The 18235-nt window shown below is 26.5% G+C and overlaps 1 protein-coding gene across 3 annotated transcripts in view; it reads right to left on the bottom strand.

The window, feature by feature from the left end:
- Positions 1–1395: 1395 nt before the first annotated feature.
- The window catches only part of LOC128952562 (glutamate-gated chloride channel-like), a 78741-nt gene continuing 61901 nt past the window's right edge, over positions 1396–18235 (bottom strand). For all 3 annotated transcript variants that reach the window (XM_054297976.1, XM_054297984.1, XM_054297992.1), the window contains exons 4-8: positions 9792–10026; positions 8883–8954; positions 7188–7322; positions 3777–4216; positions 1396–1815 (exon numbers count right to left, since the gene is read on the bottom strand). In XM_054297976.1, the coding sequence (XP_054153951.1) occupies positions 1510–1815; positions 3777–4216; positions 7188–7322; positions 8883–8954; positions 9792–10026 (1188 nt within the window). In that variant the 3' untranslated portion in view covers positions 1396–1509. The remainder of the gene's footprint in view (positions 1816–3776; positions 4217–7187; positions 7323–8882; positions 8955–9791; positions 10027–18235) is intronic.

Here is an 18235-nt window from a genome sequence, read left to right as displayed (position 1 = left end):
CTCTCTCTCTCTCTCTCTCTCTCTCTCTCTCTCTTTCACATGACTTTTACATTAAATAGATATAATAATAATAATCCTTTCATACAGTTATTGTATTATACTTTTTTTTAACAACACTTGTTTAATACATATAAATTAATGATATATATATATATATATATATATATATATATATATATAAATATTACTAATTAAACAATAATAGTTATAACTAACAAATATATAATTTAAAAAAACAAACAATAATATAACGTTATTATTATTATTATTAGTACTAATACAGTACTATATTATAGTATAATATATATAAAAAATTAGTACAATTAGTTAATTACTAAACATTTTTTTTAAATTTCAATTATTGGACGCTATTTTTAATAGACACACATATATTCAAAAAATTTTAATTTTTTTATCATCATTATTATTATTATTATTATTATTATTACGAACATGTATAAAATCAAATAATAATGCCAAACAATTTCATTATACACATTATATAATTTATATATATATTATATAATTAATTTATATACATGTATACTGTATTGTAATAGTAATGTATTTGTTTGTTCATTAATTAGCAAAAAAAAAGTTATAAATTTTTTTTGAAACAGTAATGTATTAATAACTCTTAATTGATAGCAATTATAATATACAGTACATTATGTAGTATTTTATAAATAATATATTGATTTTAATAATAATAGAAATAAATATTATTTAAGCAATTATTTTGTTGCTATTTTTTCAATAATATTTTACAAAATTTTTTTTAATTATCTGTTTTTCCTTATATTAATATAAAACAATTGAGTTAATATTATTTTTTTTATGATGCTTACTATTATTATAATTATCAATTATAATTATTATTTTTTTCAAATACCTATTTTCATTATACAGTATAAATTAATAGTAAAATATTAATAACAAAAATAACAAACAATTATTAGACACTTTAATACTAATTGTAATAATGATAACAATTATTAATTAAAAAAAAATCTGATTTACATTTGTCTCACATATCTACCAAATATTTTATAATTAATTAATTAATTAATATCATATATATATTATTAATATGATTTAGGTTTGTTTGTTATTGAGCTCAAGCATCATATCATTACATAATAATAATAATAATAATGATATTAATGATAATATAGTGAGTATCTTATATTATATATATATGATGTATAGATAGATAGATAGCCAGTGGTGCTATATTATTATTATTATTGTCATCTCTCTCTCTCTCTCTCTCTCTCTCTCTTTATATAGTTATAACTGAGAGGGGAGATAGGGATAGAGGGAGGGGGGATTGGGTGTTGGTTACAATAATAAAAATGGTTGTCCCCTCCCCCCCTCTCTCTATTTTTTCACCACTACCCTGGTATGTATGTGCGATAGAGAGAGAGATGTTATGTTTTTTTTTTGTTGAGGATATTAATTAGTAATACATTTGTTTTTGTTTGTTGTTTTTTTAAACTACTAGTCCCCTTAAAATTCCTGCATATCTTCACGGAAGAGATAGGTCGTCCAATAGACCAGATTGAACAGTGCAAACATCAATGGGAAAAATATACGTGAAATAACATCAATACGTTTGGATCGGGTAGGAAATTTGGACAGCCACCGTTTGCACCAGTTTTTCTTTGGCAACGACACATGTATTTCGCAAGCCCTCAGCTTATCCAGGTGTGGATCGACACCTATGTTGACATTGACACCACCACCACCACCACCGCCGCCGCCGCCACCGACACCAACGGGACCGCCCATACCTTGGTGTCGGACCAGTGGTCGCTATATAAATAACAACACATAAAAATTTAATAAAATAAATAAATAAATTTTTTTTGAGAGAAAAAATTTAATTCAAATATAGCTATTAATATAAATATTGAGGTAGTTATTAAAAATGTCATTTTTTAAAAATTTAAATTAAAAAACAAATAGTTTTTTTAATTAAATTGTAATTTCATTTTATTTTTAATAATAATAATAAGTATTAATTTTTAATAAATAAATGTGTGTTCAACTACTGTTTAGTATAATATTTAGTAGATTTTATTCATATAAATAATTGTATATACAATAAAAAAATATATATATAAATTAATAAAATGCAAATTTCAGTTAACATAACAAAAAAATAATAACAATTTTTGTCAATATTTTTATTATATGTATGTAAAGTATTAAAAAAAATCTAACTTAATATATATATATATTTTAACAGAATATTCCGGTTTAGTTAGTTATTATGTTAATCAATTGGAAACTTGTATTTATACTGTATATGTATAGTAACTTATTTATATGTATATATATCATAATAGTAAGTATATTATATACTTTTCATGGATAGACAGAGAGAGAGAGAGAGAAAGAGAGAGAGAGAGAGAGAAGAGAGAGAGAGAAAGAGAGAGAGAGAGAGAGAGAGAAAGAGAGAGAGAGAGAAAGAGAGAGAAAGAGAAAGAGAGAGAGAGAGAGAGAGAGAGAACTTCATTTATATAGTTAGTATTAGTGATATATTTGTACGGTTGAGTCGATATTGACAATATCCCGGAGCCATATATGTGTGAGTGTGTGTGTGTGTGTATGTGTAAGAAAATAACTACTACTTCTATTAATAATATAGACTATACTATATTATACTATAGTTTTTTATATATATATAATATGGTTCACTATATACAGTATATATATATTAAACAAATAACTTTTATTTTTCAGCAAACATACAAATGATAAGTACTGTATATAAAAATATAAGTTGACTAACTATTTGTGCTAATATAATATATTATAGTTAGACTGTTTGTATTAAAACGATTCAATAAGAAAAAACTATATATATATATTTTTTTATTTATTTGATTATTATTATTATCTTTATATATATACCGGTATATATGCTTTACTAGAAATATATGTCTATTATTATTATTATTATTATATTTTCAGTGACAAATTCATGTCTCATTTATCATTATATATATATATTTTCATACATACATACATACAGTACATACCTTTCCCCTTTAGATATGCTGGTCTATTACACTAAAGTACAATACTATTATTAATACAATATTTTTTCTGTATTATAATAAACTAACAATTATTTTGTCAAAACTTATATACAGTATATTTATTATAGATAAAAGTGTAAAAAACTTTTTGTTGTTGTTGTTGTGTTGTATAATAAATATTATTTTTTTAAAAATTCTCTCAAAATAATTGAAGACAATTGAAAAAAATAACATTTGGTTTAACATAAAATTAATTAAAACATAGATTATGTATTTTTTAACAAATTATTTAGTGAATACTCTAAAAAAATAAAATTGAAAATATTAAAAAAATAAAATAATTAAATATTACAGTAATAAATATGTATGTTAATTAAATCATCCAAAAAATATATAATAAAAATTTTCATATAAATATATATATAAAAAATATTAATATATATAAATATATATATATAAAAAATATTAATATATATAAATATATAAATATTTGTATAAAAATTTTTTTAAAACTGTAATCTCAATAATAAAAATAATTAATATATAACTTAATTAAATTATTATTATTAATTTAAATGTTATTAATTTAAATAATAGTTTAGTAAAACAAAAATAATAACTAAATAATACTAATTAAAAAAATACTGTTTCACCTCAACCCACACACACACACCCAAACACTAACACCCAATCAACCCAACCCAACCCAACCCACCCATACATACATACCATGGCAAAACCGGCCGATCCGTCCTCAATATGATCCGCATCCATATGCGACTGTTCCACTTCCCATTTACGTTGGGCAGCAAACGCTGCCTGTTGTTGCTTGAGGGCAGCCCGGTGGGCATCGCTTCGGGAGGCATAGTTGACCAGTGCAAATTCCAACAGTGCACCGAAAACAAATGTCAGACACACACCCGTCCAGACATCGATGGCTTTTGTATAGGACACGGGCGGCAACGATGAATTGATACCCGATATTTGGGTAGCCATTGTCAACAGTGTGGTTACACCCAGCGATACCCGGGCTGGTATGGCATTCGGGTCCAACCAGAATGATACCCACGAAACTATGACAAGCATACAGCAGGGTATGTATATCTGGATCAGATAGTAGCTGAACTCGCGTTTGAATTGTAGATCAACTTTCAGACAACTATATTCACCTAATTGTTTAAAAAAATTACAAAAAATATATAAAAATATTATTATTAAGTTTTATTAACATAATATTTATTAATATATAAAGTTTATATATAAATTTTATATATATATAATTTTTAATTAGCTAATTACTTAACTAGTAGTTTTAATTAGTAGCAGTTTAGTTTAATAATAATAATAATAATATTATTATTATTATATAAAATAGATTATAAAAATTTAATTAGATTTTAATTTTACATTTAACTCTAATATTAATTTTATCTTAAATTAATTTTTTTGTCTTTGAATCTATATTTTTTTAATATAACAACTATTTTAATTTAATTGAAAATGCAATATATTTACGTTAATTACTGTATATACTGTATATATAAAATAGTTGCTATAAATAGTAATGTTGAGTCTAATTTATAAGATAATGTTATTATCAATCAATCAACTCTTTTATATATCTTATATATATATAATATATATTATTATGTGTCGACTAAATACTGGGGGATATATATATTATATTATAATGGATTGTATATTAGATATGATAATACTGTATATGTTTTGTTGTTGTTGTTGTTGTTGTGTCAGTGATTAAAATACTAATAATAATAAATTTACTTAAAGCCATAGAAAATAGACTACTTTATAATATTAGGACAGTCCTATTGAAATAACTGTGCTGGCTAAAAAATAATAAGATAGCTGAATGCTAATTAATTTTTAATTAAAAAACAATTTCAATTATATATATATTGATAGTAAAGTTAATAAAAACATTATTAGCAATTATTATTAGATGTGTAATAATAATAATAAGTAATAATATTTATAATAAAAATATTTCTGAGAAAACAAAATCTAATAAAATTTAGATTATTTTTCTCATCAAAATATTTTTTAGAAAAATATTTTTATTTATAACTATAATCTCAACAATAAAAAAAATTTAATTAATATATAACTTAATTAAATTATTATTATATCTTTATTTTTGTTGTTGTTTAATAGATATCCTAATCATCATCAATATAACTGTTGGCAAACAACTGTTACTTATTTAAGTTAATTAGTTATTATTAAAAAAAAAATTTTAAAAATAAATCTCATATTTACTAACTAAACAATATTTGCTAAATTAATTTTAAATGTATTTTTTTGATGTAATGCTAATTAAAAAAAATATATAGAGAAAGAAAAAATGTGATTAATATCTTATGGCTATATATATTAATATACTTTATATACAGTATATATATATATAAATAAATATATTATAGGATTATATAGTTTATGTGTAAAAAAATATTTATGTCTAATGTTTTTTAACGACAAAAATATGCTTTTCCTATTGGTTTAACTCTATATACTATATATATAGAAAAAATTTTTGTTATTTATTTTTTGGATGTGAAAAAAGCTTACAATTTTATATTACATAAATACTAGTGAAGTATATATACTGTATATATATATATATATAGTTATATTAGACTAAAGGCATTGAAGCAAAAAACATAATATGAGTGACACTTAAAATGATAGCCAAGAATATCATGTATTATATTATATTTAATATAACTTATATATATATATATATAACTTAATTGATGTCTTATTATTTTTGGGGTTGAAATTATTGGATAATATTTTTTCATGACATTAATTGGTGAAAATTTTTTTTATATATAAATTATATAATAATAATAATAATAATATGATATATTTAATAATCCATTTAAGCATTTCATAGAAATTGCGTCAAAACTTTTTATTTTTGATGAATTATTCAATAAATAATATTAATTACTGAATATATTATTCTATATTATTCTACAATAACTATATATATATATATTCTGTGAATTTTATTTAATATATATAAAAAAATTTATTATATTAATTAATTAATATATTTTATTTATTATATTCATAGTCTATAAGATTATACAAATTTGTAGAAAAATTGATTTTTAACTAAATTTATATTATCAATGTTTTTATTATTATAGCTATTATATTATGTTAGATATATTATATAGTATATACTGTACACACAAACACATTATAATATGTAATAATATGTCAGTAAAAAATTTGAAATTTCCGTTTATTTCAAGTAAAAAAACTAATATTTATATAAAAATATAATATAACATAAAATAGAAAAATTGGACTATTTTTCGCTTCAATTTATATATTTTGTTACTCACAAAATAAAATAATTTTTTTTATAATATATAAAAAATATTACACACGTTATATTGCAATAATAATAATAATATAATAACACACACACACACACACACACTCACTCACACACTACACACACAGAGACACGAGAGTTGAAAAAAATAAATTTGTTTTGAAGGAAATAATTTTCAATTTTTTTGTTGTGTGCATAAATTTACAACATATTGTGTGTGTGTTTGCAAATTGTATGAAAAATTACATTATTTATCATATTTATTTATATAAGTTATATATTTTTTTGTTAGTATACTTATACTACTATAAACTGTTGGCTAAATGTTATTAGCATTTTATAATATATTACTGTAAAAATTTATATTGGGGCAAGTAGAAAATTTATGTTGAATATTATCAGTAATGTCAATAAAATTAAGTTTAATGTTTAAATATACAGTAGTAGTAAAAAAAATTATGCAAATTATATATATTTTATCTATAGTATAAACTTTTATTATTATTTTTTTTTGGTATAAAAAAAACTTATAAAACTTTTTGTTGTTGTTGTTGTTATGCAATGCATTACAACATTACAGTATATGATTACATAGATTTATATTAATATGCATAATACTAAGTAACTATTAGGTTAATACTATATGTTATTTAATTAGCATTTAATTAAAAAAAAAAAAAAGATTATTATTAATTTTTTTTTTTGAAAAAAATATTGTCTAAAAATTAAATTAAAAAATAATAAATTTTTTAAAAATAAATAATAATTACCAGTATTTGTGCGACTAGTACAGTATGATGTCAAATATTTTTCAAGTGTAAATCTGGGTAAATGTAGATTTTTGGTAATCTGTACTGGGTCACCCTCTTTCCATAGAAATACTAGATCATCGGTGGTATAGCCATCTAAAAAAATAAATATATAATTAATTAATTATTAACATATTATAAAATATAGTTTATATTTATTTTTTATATTTATAAAAAATAAATGTTTTTTAAATTTAAAAACATATAATTATTTATTTATCCAAAAAAATATTTGTTTGTTTGTTAGTTTATTATGTGTATTCAATTTACTATAAATTAGTATAACTGTATAAAAAATGTTATTACAATATATTTTATTAACTAATTATCACTAATAATAATAATAATAATTTTTATTTATGTTTTACTTTGTTTAAATAGCTATTGTTTTACAACTAGTGTTGTTATACAAATGGATGATAAAAACATTTATTTTTTGTTTGTTTTTGTTTACTATCTAATTTATATACTTTTTTTTAGAAAAAAACTATAGACATTACTAAAAAATTTTATCTCATATAATAATATACACTAGAAACTAAAATAAAACAAACAAAAATTAAGAAAAAAAAACAATATAATATAATGTTTAAGTTTTAAATTGCATCTAAATGGAGATTTATATATATTATATATATACGGTATATAAAATATAATATTTTTGTTTTGAATGCAATCACACACACACACACACACACACACACACACACACACACACACACACACACACACACACACACACACACACACACACACACACACACACACACACACACACATACATACATACATACATACATACATACATAAACACACACACATAAACACACATACATACACACATAAACACACATACATTTATATACACACACACACACACACATACATACATACACACACACACACATATATACATACACATATTTATGCTACATATATATATGATAAATCAATATCAAACTAACATTGTTTGTATTATATAGTTGTTAGCATACAATACAAACTATTAACTTTATAGTGTCTATTATGCAATTTTTATTGTCGCCAAAAATTTTGTTTTGTTTCAAATTTATTATTTATTTCGTCAATTTTGCACAAAATATTGTCGCCAATGATCACTAATGATCAGTGTCTATGTGTGTGTGTGTGTGTGTGTGTTAGTGTGTCATTGCAATCAATTTATCAATATATATATATATATATATATATTGATAATAACGACATCATAAAATAAAATCATGTATTGCATGACAAACAAACAAAAAAAACTAATGAGAAAATTACTTTATTATTATATCAATAGATTTATAAAAAAAATATTTATTTGTTTGTTTGTTAACATGAAATTTATTTTGTTGTTAATTGTTAATTATATAATTATTATCATAATTTTTGTTGTAATCAGATTAAACTATGATATAAATATACACTAATTATATCATATAATATTTTTTTAAAAAATATTTAGATCACTTAATGTAAAGTAAATCACTAATTAACTAATAGAAAAATTTAATTAATTAAATTTTAAATTAATAATAATTTTAGTATATATATTTTGTGTAATGCATTGTTTAGTAATTAAATTTATTTTTTATAAAAATGTCAAATAAAATCTATTTTTATAAAAAAAAATAATAATAAAATATTACTTACAACTGGCCATTTGAATTGAACATGTTTGTTTATCTAATGGATAATATTTGAGATCCATTGGACAGGCAAGTACTGTAGATTGCAATGGTATGGTATGGTAGATAAGATACCGGAGCCAAATATATGGGTTATATATATATATACAGTAAATATGGGTTATCCAATTGTTGTTGAGGAGTAGTGGCAATGCAAATGTGATAACGGAGTATATATATGTGTGGAAAATAAAATAATAATAATAATAAGTTTAAGTATATCTTATATATATAAATACATAGTATTACATATACAGTAATGTTTATATATAAATATATTTTATTTTGGTTAACAAAACACAATTGTAAACTATGGTTCAGTAATATTTACATTTGAAATCCATTTACTGGGTATTTAGATATATTATATATATTTTGTTGTTGTTGTTGTCGACTAAACTTTAAAGATAAACTTTATATATATATATATATAACTTTGTGTTTTAAGACTATACAACAACAAAAAAAATAAAACCTAAAACCTATCTATTGTCCATTAGTTTTAGTTTTTTTATGTAAAAAAAACTACTTAAGCAAATAGGAAACCTATCTCTCTCTCTCTCTCTCTCTTTCTTTCTTTCTCTCACATATGTTAGACTAGAGAGAGAGAGAGAGAGAGAGAGAGAGAATGAGAGAGAATGAGAGGAAGGATAGTTATACTATATATATATAACATATAAGTACTATTTGATTGATAAAACCTATTAATTTCCAACGATATATATATATAACATAACTATTATCCCAAAAAAAAAAAAAATCTATCCAACCCTATCATTGTTATATCAACTAAATAGATAGATTGATAGTTTCATTGTAGTTAGTTAGCTATAGACCCTTATACGTGGGTGGGCGGGCACCCACCCATACATACCTAATGATATACGTATAGAGTATAAGACATTTCCATTTGGATAGATACGTAACAATACGTTTGGCATAATTATTTCGTGAAAGTGGCCATCTTTTTCGTTACTAAAAAATAGGTCGGGTTTCCATATACGGTTCGGGTCGGTCAGTACCAGATACCTGATCTGGCCGTTCATGTCGTCAAATTGTAAGCGATTATCGTTCCACTGTTCACGGAATGTTACCTGAACTGAGTATTCCTATTATTCAATGAGGGGAACGGGAGTTATAGATAGATAGATAGATAAATGGATGGAAATGGAAATTATTTTTTGTTTGTTTGTTTGTTTGTTTAGCATATATATATACTACAATATGGTATGAAAAATATGATTTTTAAGGATATGTTATGTCTATTTCAGGTTATTTCAGGTAATAATAATTTGGTGATAAAAAAAACATAATAAACAATAATAATAATAATAATTGCAAAAAAAATAATTTAGAAAATAATTAGTATTATTACTAATAATCATAAATAATCATAAATAATTAATTAAGTTTAACCAAATAATAATAATTATTATTAGTGAATATTAAAAATGTGTGCATATAATAAATTGTAATACAATTTTTAAAAAAAATAATAAATATAATTGTTTAATTTTGATTTTATTAATTATAATAGTTTTAATATTTTTTATATAAAAAATCATAACAATTTTTTATGTATATTAAATTTCATTTTTTATATTATGTCAAAAATAAAGTTTAAAAAAAAATGTTTTCCAATTTATTTTGACGAATAAATCTATATATATATATATATATATATATTTATTATAAAAAATTATCTAGCTATTTACATTATAAAGAAAATAATATTATATCAATAATGATATTTTTTGGATAATTTTTTTTTTGGTGAAATATAATACAAATTTACTACACAACTAACACAGTGTCCAAATAAATATACAAAAAAAWATATATATACAGTATATGACATTTATTTATATATTTATCGTTTTCATTATTTACTGAAAACATGCATTTTTAGTAGACATTTTTGTCGATCAAAAAAAGCCTATATGACAGTATATATATATATAATACACACACACACACACACACACACACACACACACACACACACACACACACACACACACACACACACACACACACACACACACACACACACACACACACACACACACATACATACATACATACATACACACACACACACACACACACACACACACACACACACACACACACASAGAGTACAGTGAGATATACTGTATCTAAATAGCAAACAATGTTATAATTCTCTCTCTCTCTCTCTCTCTCTCTCTCTCTCTCTCTCTCTTGAAATGTATTGATGCTATTGATTAAACACACACAGAATATTCTGGGATTCCGTTTCTTTCAAATATATTTATATATATATACCGTATATAACTTATATGTATGCATTGCAGCACTGGTAGCACAAAACACATACACACTATCTAATGTCAAGAGTCAAACACAGATGAGATGTTATATTATCGATAATTTTATATCTGTTTGATATATACTGTACAGTATATATAGGAGAGTGAGAAAGGGAGGGCGCTGTATACTAACAACGTGTTATAAATTGAGCTCTCGAATAATTACTATAATTAACCCGATTTAAGCACCGCCGAACATACGGTGGGTGAACAGTGACAACTACACTGATCACAAAAGTGAGGTGATAACACAATAAAAATGCCACCAAAAAAGGTGACAAACAAAAATGTAATTAATTCAACTGAAGAGGACGACGAGGTGAATAGCGACGAAGATTATTTTAACATCCTTGAGGAAACAATCGATGAATCCACAACTACTCCACGCGACACAACAAAAAAGAGGAGAATCCCCTCAGATGAAATGATTGCTATTGAGGAATTTCAAAGTCAGATACTGATGGCGTGCATCGGAGCCGAAAAGATCATACAAAACATTAGAAAATTGGCCGATAAACCAGAGACAGCAAGCACTGCAAAAACGAAAGTAGATTTTAAAACACAACTCAAGGAAGACCTCCTACCGGCTCTCGGCAAATACATCGTGGAGGTTAAGACGGCCAACACTGGTATGAAGATATTTGGCCAATATGTCAACAAAGCCATAAACAAAGAAAAGAAAACATATAATGAGATGAGAAATATGATTCAAAGTCAAAAACACGTACAGAACAGAATAGAGGAAATACAACAGACAACCAAATCCTTCGCCACAGTAGTAAAGGAAGGGAACAAAGGGAACGGAAATCTACAAAATTTTAAAAGACCAATCAATACAATGAGGACCTCAAACCTATTTGCCGCAATAATAAAATCCAAGAAAGAAGAAGATACACATAAAGAAATAATAAAGAAAGTGAGGAGTACTATAAATAGCGGTCAACTTAAGAATGGTATGCATAACATGGCAAACCTCAGTAACAACACCATAAGAATTGAACTCAGAACTGAGGAAGAAAGGAATGAACTAATCAACACCCTAAAGTCAAATGAGGACCTCAAGGCGGAACTACCGAAGAAGAAGAAACCGAGAATTACGATAAAGGGACTGATGGGAGATGTGACTGAAGAAGAACTAACAAAAGAAATGTATGAAAATCATAGTGAGATAAACACAAACTTTGATGAAAAAGGATTCAGAGATGCCTTCAAAATAACTTATACAAAACAAGACAAAAGCGAAACATTTAAAGACATAACACTTGAATGCAACCCAGAACTCTTTAAGGAAATTAAATTGCTGGAGGGTTTTAAAATTCTACATCAAAATCTACCATTTGAATTAAAAATACACTTCACGCAATGCTGGAACTGCTTAGGTTTTGGCCATATACACAAAAAATGCACCCAACAAACAAGATGTGCTCACTGTGGAGGAGAACATAAAAGTTCCTCATGCGAGCACAGGCTTAGTATAAAACAAAAGAATTGCTATAATTGCTCAACGGCCAACAAGAAATACAACACGAATATCAACGCACAACACGGTGCCAACTCGTTTGAATGTCCGCAAATCATCAGAATACAAACAAAAATATATAACTCAATTGATTATGGATCCCACTAACGGAAAAGTAGTCAAGATTATACAAATAAACTTAGCAAAATGTAGAAACGCGACGAACGAGTTGATAGAGGAAGGACTAATGAAATTCGACATTGCATTAATAAGTGAACCGTATACTGGAGCAAAAGGGTATGTGGCAAACTATAAAAACTGTAGAGTTATACAAAATAAATCTGACGAAGTGGTTAAAGCTGCTATAATAGTATTCAATAAAAATATAAAAGTATTACAGATTACCCAATGTTCAAACTCAAATATAGTGGTGGTTGATCTACCAAATGTAAAACCCAAAATTAGATTATGCTCATTATATAATGAACCACAAAAAGACATTACACCATTGATAGAAATGATCAACAGTGCCGCAAAGAACAAAAACATAGTCATAGGCGGGGATTTTAATGCCAAACACTACTTCTGGACTGGAAAACACAACAGTGATAATAATGGACACAAAGTAATGAATATGTGTATAATTAACAACTTAGATGTAATGAACAAAGACAACCAACCAACGTTCGACACAATAAGAGGAGACCGTATACTCACCTCCATTATAGATCTAACAATTGCAAGTGAGCGTATATGGGATAATATAACAGACTGGCACACAAATAAAGATCTAATAATTAATAGTGATCACAACTCAATATGCTTTGAAATCACTGAACAAGAAATTCTACCAACACCAAACGAAACAACATTTAAATACCAATCAAATAAGGCGGACTGGGATCTATTTACTCTCACGTGTAATGATGAAATGCAGAAGTACAATATAAAATCCTCAACAATAAACAATATAATAGACAAATCCTCAATAGATAATGTTGTGGAAAAACTTACTAGTTGTATACAAACTGCATGTAATAAATCAATACCATTGAGGAAAGGGGGTAAAAAATTTTGTCCATGGAAGAACAAAAAGATTGACGAACTAAAGAAAAAAGTTGCCAAATATCATAGAAAACTAAATAACATTAGAAAAACCAATGCAATCCGAAGGATTAATAATATAGAGGAAATTGACATTAATCGGGAATTAGTCGAAAAACTCCTTAAATATAAAAACGAATATAAAGAAGCAATGAGTGAGTCATCTCTTAAAAGTTGGAAAGAATATCTTGAAAAACAAGGTAAAGATGATGTCTGGAAAAATGCCTACAGGATTATTAAAGACGCCCCAAATATGAAAACCAATAAGACAATTAAAATAAATAATTTATTCACTGAGGACACAAGAGACACAGGGAAAGCCATACTAAACCATTTCTTTCCGAGCAAATCACACGAAACTGATGAGGAAACTGATCTTGAAATTAGAAACGGATTAGACTATTGTGATCCATTATTCAGCAAAGAAGAAATATATGAAACAATAAAACCTCTAAACAAAAACAAAGCCCCAGGGAATGATGGAATCACATCAGATATAATCAAAAAATTCCACTATAAATTTCCTGATATACTAGAATCAATTTACAATAAGTGTCTTAAAATAGGATATTTTCCAAAAATATGGAAGTCAGCTAATGTAAAAATTATACCCAAAGGGGGAGATAAAGATCTGGGGATCAAATCTTTCAGACCCATAGGTCTACTAAACATTATGGGGAAGTGCCTCGAATCACTTGTGGTCAAAAGAATAATATGGGACTATAAAAAACACAATAAACTATCAGTCAATCAGTTTGGGTTTACCCCACAAACGTCAACTACTGATGCCATTAGATATCTACTCGGAAACATAAACAAAGCCAAAGCAAAGAGAAAAAAAGTAATAGCCATATCATTAGATATTAAAGGAGCTTTTGACAATGCACAATGGAATCTAATATTAAGAGGAATAAGAAACAGAGGGATTGGAGAAAACACACTCGAACTCATTAAATCATATTTTAAAGACAGAGAAGTATTAATAAATTTTGAAGGAGAAATATCCAAAAAAGGAGTCGAAATGGGGTGTGTTCAAGGCTCAGTAGCGGGACCAATCTTTTGGAATATACTAATTGATGATCTACTGAAAATACAACTTCCTCAAGGATTCCAACTTCAAGCATTCGCCGACGACATCATATTAACCCACATATATAACAAAACAACTAATCCCAAGTCTAAAATAGAGGAAGTCCTCAATAGAATACAGTATTGGGGAGACAAAAGTAAATTAACCTTTGGTCCGGAAAAGACACAAGCAATCTCATTCTCAAGGAAAAACCCAGATTATACCATTAATATGGGAAATCAAACTCTAAAATGGAATGAAAAAATTAAATATTTAGGGATCATAATTGACAGAGAACTTAGATTCACTCCACACGTAAAATTCGCAATGCAAAAATGTTTAAATATATACAGAAATATGTGTAAAATAGCCAGACCTACATATGGACTGTCATCAGAAGTAATCGACATAATGTACCGGCAAGTTATTGAACCTACACTAACATATGGATGCGAGATATGGTATAAAGCCCTGAAGAGGAAATACATTGTTAAAAATCTCTTAAGTCTCCAAAGAGCATTTGCAATAAAAAGTATCAGAGGATTTCACACAATCTCAACAATGACTGCCATATCACTTGCAAACTTCATACCCATCGATCTTAGGATAAAAGAGTTAAAAGAAATACAAAATACTAAGAGAACCGGCAGCATTACTGAGGACAACAACATGATCACTACATCAATACAACAGAGAATAGACTTCAGAAAACTCCCCCATCCGAAATGGAGATTTACAAATTACATACACTCTAATGATAACAATATAAACATAAATATAATCTATATATATGTCACAAAAATTAAAGGAATAAAGACAAGAGGAGCATATATCAACAACAACCTAATAGGTAACGGCAGAAAATTTAAATTTAAGGAGGAGATTAGTATATTCCAATCTGAACTTCTAATAATATATGAGGCAATTAATGACATCAAAGCTGATATGAATAGGAGCGTACAAATCAATACAACGAATAAAGCGATTAAGAATGCTATATCCCAAAGAAACTCGACTAATCCATTGGTTTTCAATATACATGAGGTCTCGCTGAATAAAAAACTAAAAATTCAAATAAAACTACTCGATAACACATATCCTCAAAGAGAACTAACATCAATCAAAGAATTCATACTAGAGGAAACGGAGACTGAAAATATTCAAAGATTGGACACAAAGTTACCGCTAAACTACGCAAAAAATCTATTGAGGAGAACCACAATAAAGGAATGGAACCAAAGATATATCTCATCTACTACAGGAAAACTTACGAGAATGTTTATTCCAAATATAATGATGTTAATCAAGCATAAAAAAGTATTGGCTAAATATAAAACCTTCCAAATTACTCAAATGTTAACTGGACACGCCAGGACATTCCAATATTTTAATAGATTCAGAATCACCAGAGGAAGATCCTGTCCTTGTAATATACTAGAAGAACAAAGCATTGAACATATACTAAGGTAYTGTGATAAATTCTCGGATATAAGAGAGGAAATGCTCACCCTATTGTTACCGATGGGACTAGAAATAATGGAATTCAACAAAATAATCGAAAAAAATGAAATTATAGGAAAATATTTCGAAAATATCACGAAATTCATAGACAGACTCATTGAAGTCAATGATCTGTAAAATGATATTGATATTGAAAATGAAATTATTTAAAAACGAAAACTGATTGTTTACTTAACGGACAGCAACGTAGTATCTGCTTACCACTGCAGATAATAGTAATATTCAAAAATTAAGAGTTATGTCACACCCCCCCAGCAACTACCCCTCTTACCTAAGAAATAGACAATTTTTAGGAAAAATCATGAGATTTAAACTCATCAGTCACGTAATACTGCCAGTATGGACAACAATAAAATTAATGATAATAATAAGTGCGTTAATTGTAATAAAACAAACTGTAATGTTGTTGAGGCAAAGTGTGGATTTGTGAGTAAAAGGTGCATAATTGTAAAACACCTCAATAAGTGCTATGAATGTAATAATAATCTGTGCAACAATTGTCAAAAGTGTCAAAAAATTAAATACCAATAAACATAAAGTACGCAACTATTAGATCAAATAATTAGTAAACATTTATGTAAGCCATTACACTCTACTGTAATTAACTACACTAATATTTAGGCGCCAACACATGTAATGATTACATTACGATAACACTTAAGCAACAATAACTAAACTCATTACTGTCTTTGTTGTGTCACCATAATTGTCTTAAATAGTATTCAACTAATCGCTAAAGTGTCTAAATTGTGATCACAATGGGCCCAAAAAGAGCAAAAAGCTCTAGTAGTGTAATACCGCCACCAATGAAGAGGACTACAAGAAGCATCGGAGCGATCAGCACCACAGAGATAACAAGTAATCAAAATGAGGTAATGGCCGCAATGGAGATCAATCGGAGACCAGTTCCCATATGGACAGCAGGGATGAGGAAATACACAACAAACAGTCCATCATTCAGTGAGTACTTGGAATCATTCGACCGTACGGCACGTGAGGCGAAAGCATTCAACGACTATAATGTCAACACAAGGGAGATATGGTTGGGAATCAATGAACAAACTCCGACCAAAATGTACCAACAATTGGGAGACAATAATCAAAACACGAAGACATATGGAATCCACTCACAGCCCAACACCGGGAGACAAATGGTTAGCAAAGACAACCCAAAAATATTTGAGGAAAATAACTCAGCTGACATAAGAGGACCGGTACCCTACAATATTCTGGTAAATAACAAGGCAAACCCGGCTTACATATACCAACTCTTGAAGAAATATGATGACATAATCACACACTTCACAAAGACGTAGAAAAAAATGGAGGATATACTGATGAAAGGGGAATCTGCACGCTGCAGAGGAAAAATATTGGACGAGGATATGACTCCCCGTAAGTGTACGTTTTTCGATAAAAACACCAAAAACTTTGGAAGACACTGGAATCAATTCCACAGAGGAGAGGACTGGAACGGAGGACCATACAACAAGTCCTCAAGCTGGAAGAAACAGACCCTTTCAGAGGAGAAGAAAGAAGAATACAAAATACGCTTTGAGGAACTAAAAGAAATCTTCAATGAAAGAGAGAAGAGGAAACGTCTGGGAGTCGTCAATAAATACTGATCTCATCGAAAACATATCCAAATTGCAATAAATACCGGAGGACGATCCCATAAACACTGCCTTATAGTCGATAAATACGTTATTTCAATATTAGATTATTTTATTTTGTTGTTTACCTCATCTTAAATTACCAAAGATTTTTCTTTTATTATTATTATTTTAATTCACAGTTTTATCATTTCTTTTACT

Source organism: Oppia nitens, unplaced genomic scaffold (assembly GCF_028296485.1).
Source record: "Oppia nitens isolate AA-2021 unplaced genomic scaffold, nextdenovo-longstitch-racon4-pilon3 scaffold11_pilon_pilon_pilon, whole genome shotgun sequence".
NCBI classification, from domain to species: Eukaryota; Metazoa; Arthropoda; class Arachnida; order Sarcoptiformes; family Oppiidae; genus Oppia; species Oppia nitens.
The sequence above is the reverse complement of the archived record's forward strand: the minus strand, read 5'-3'. Positions and strand labels throughout refer to the sequence as shown.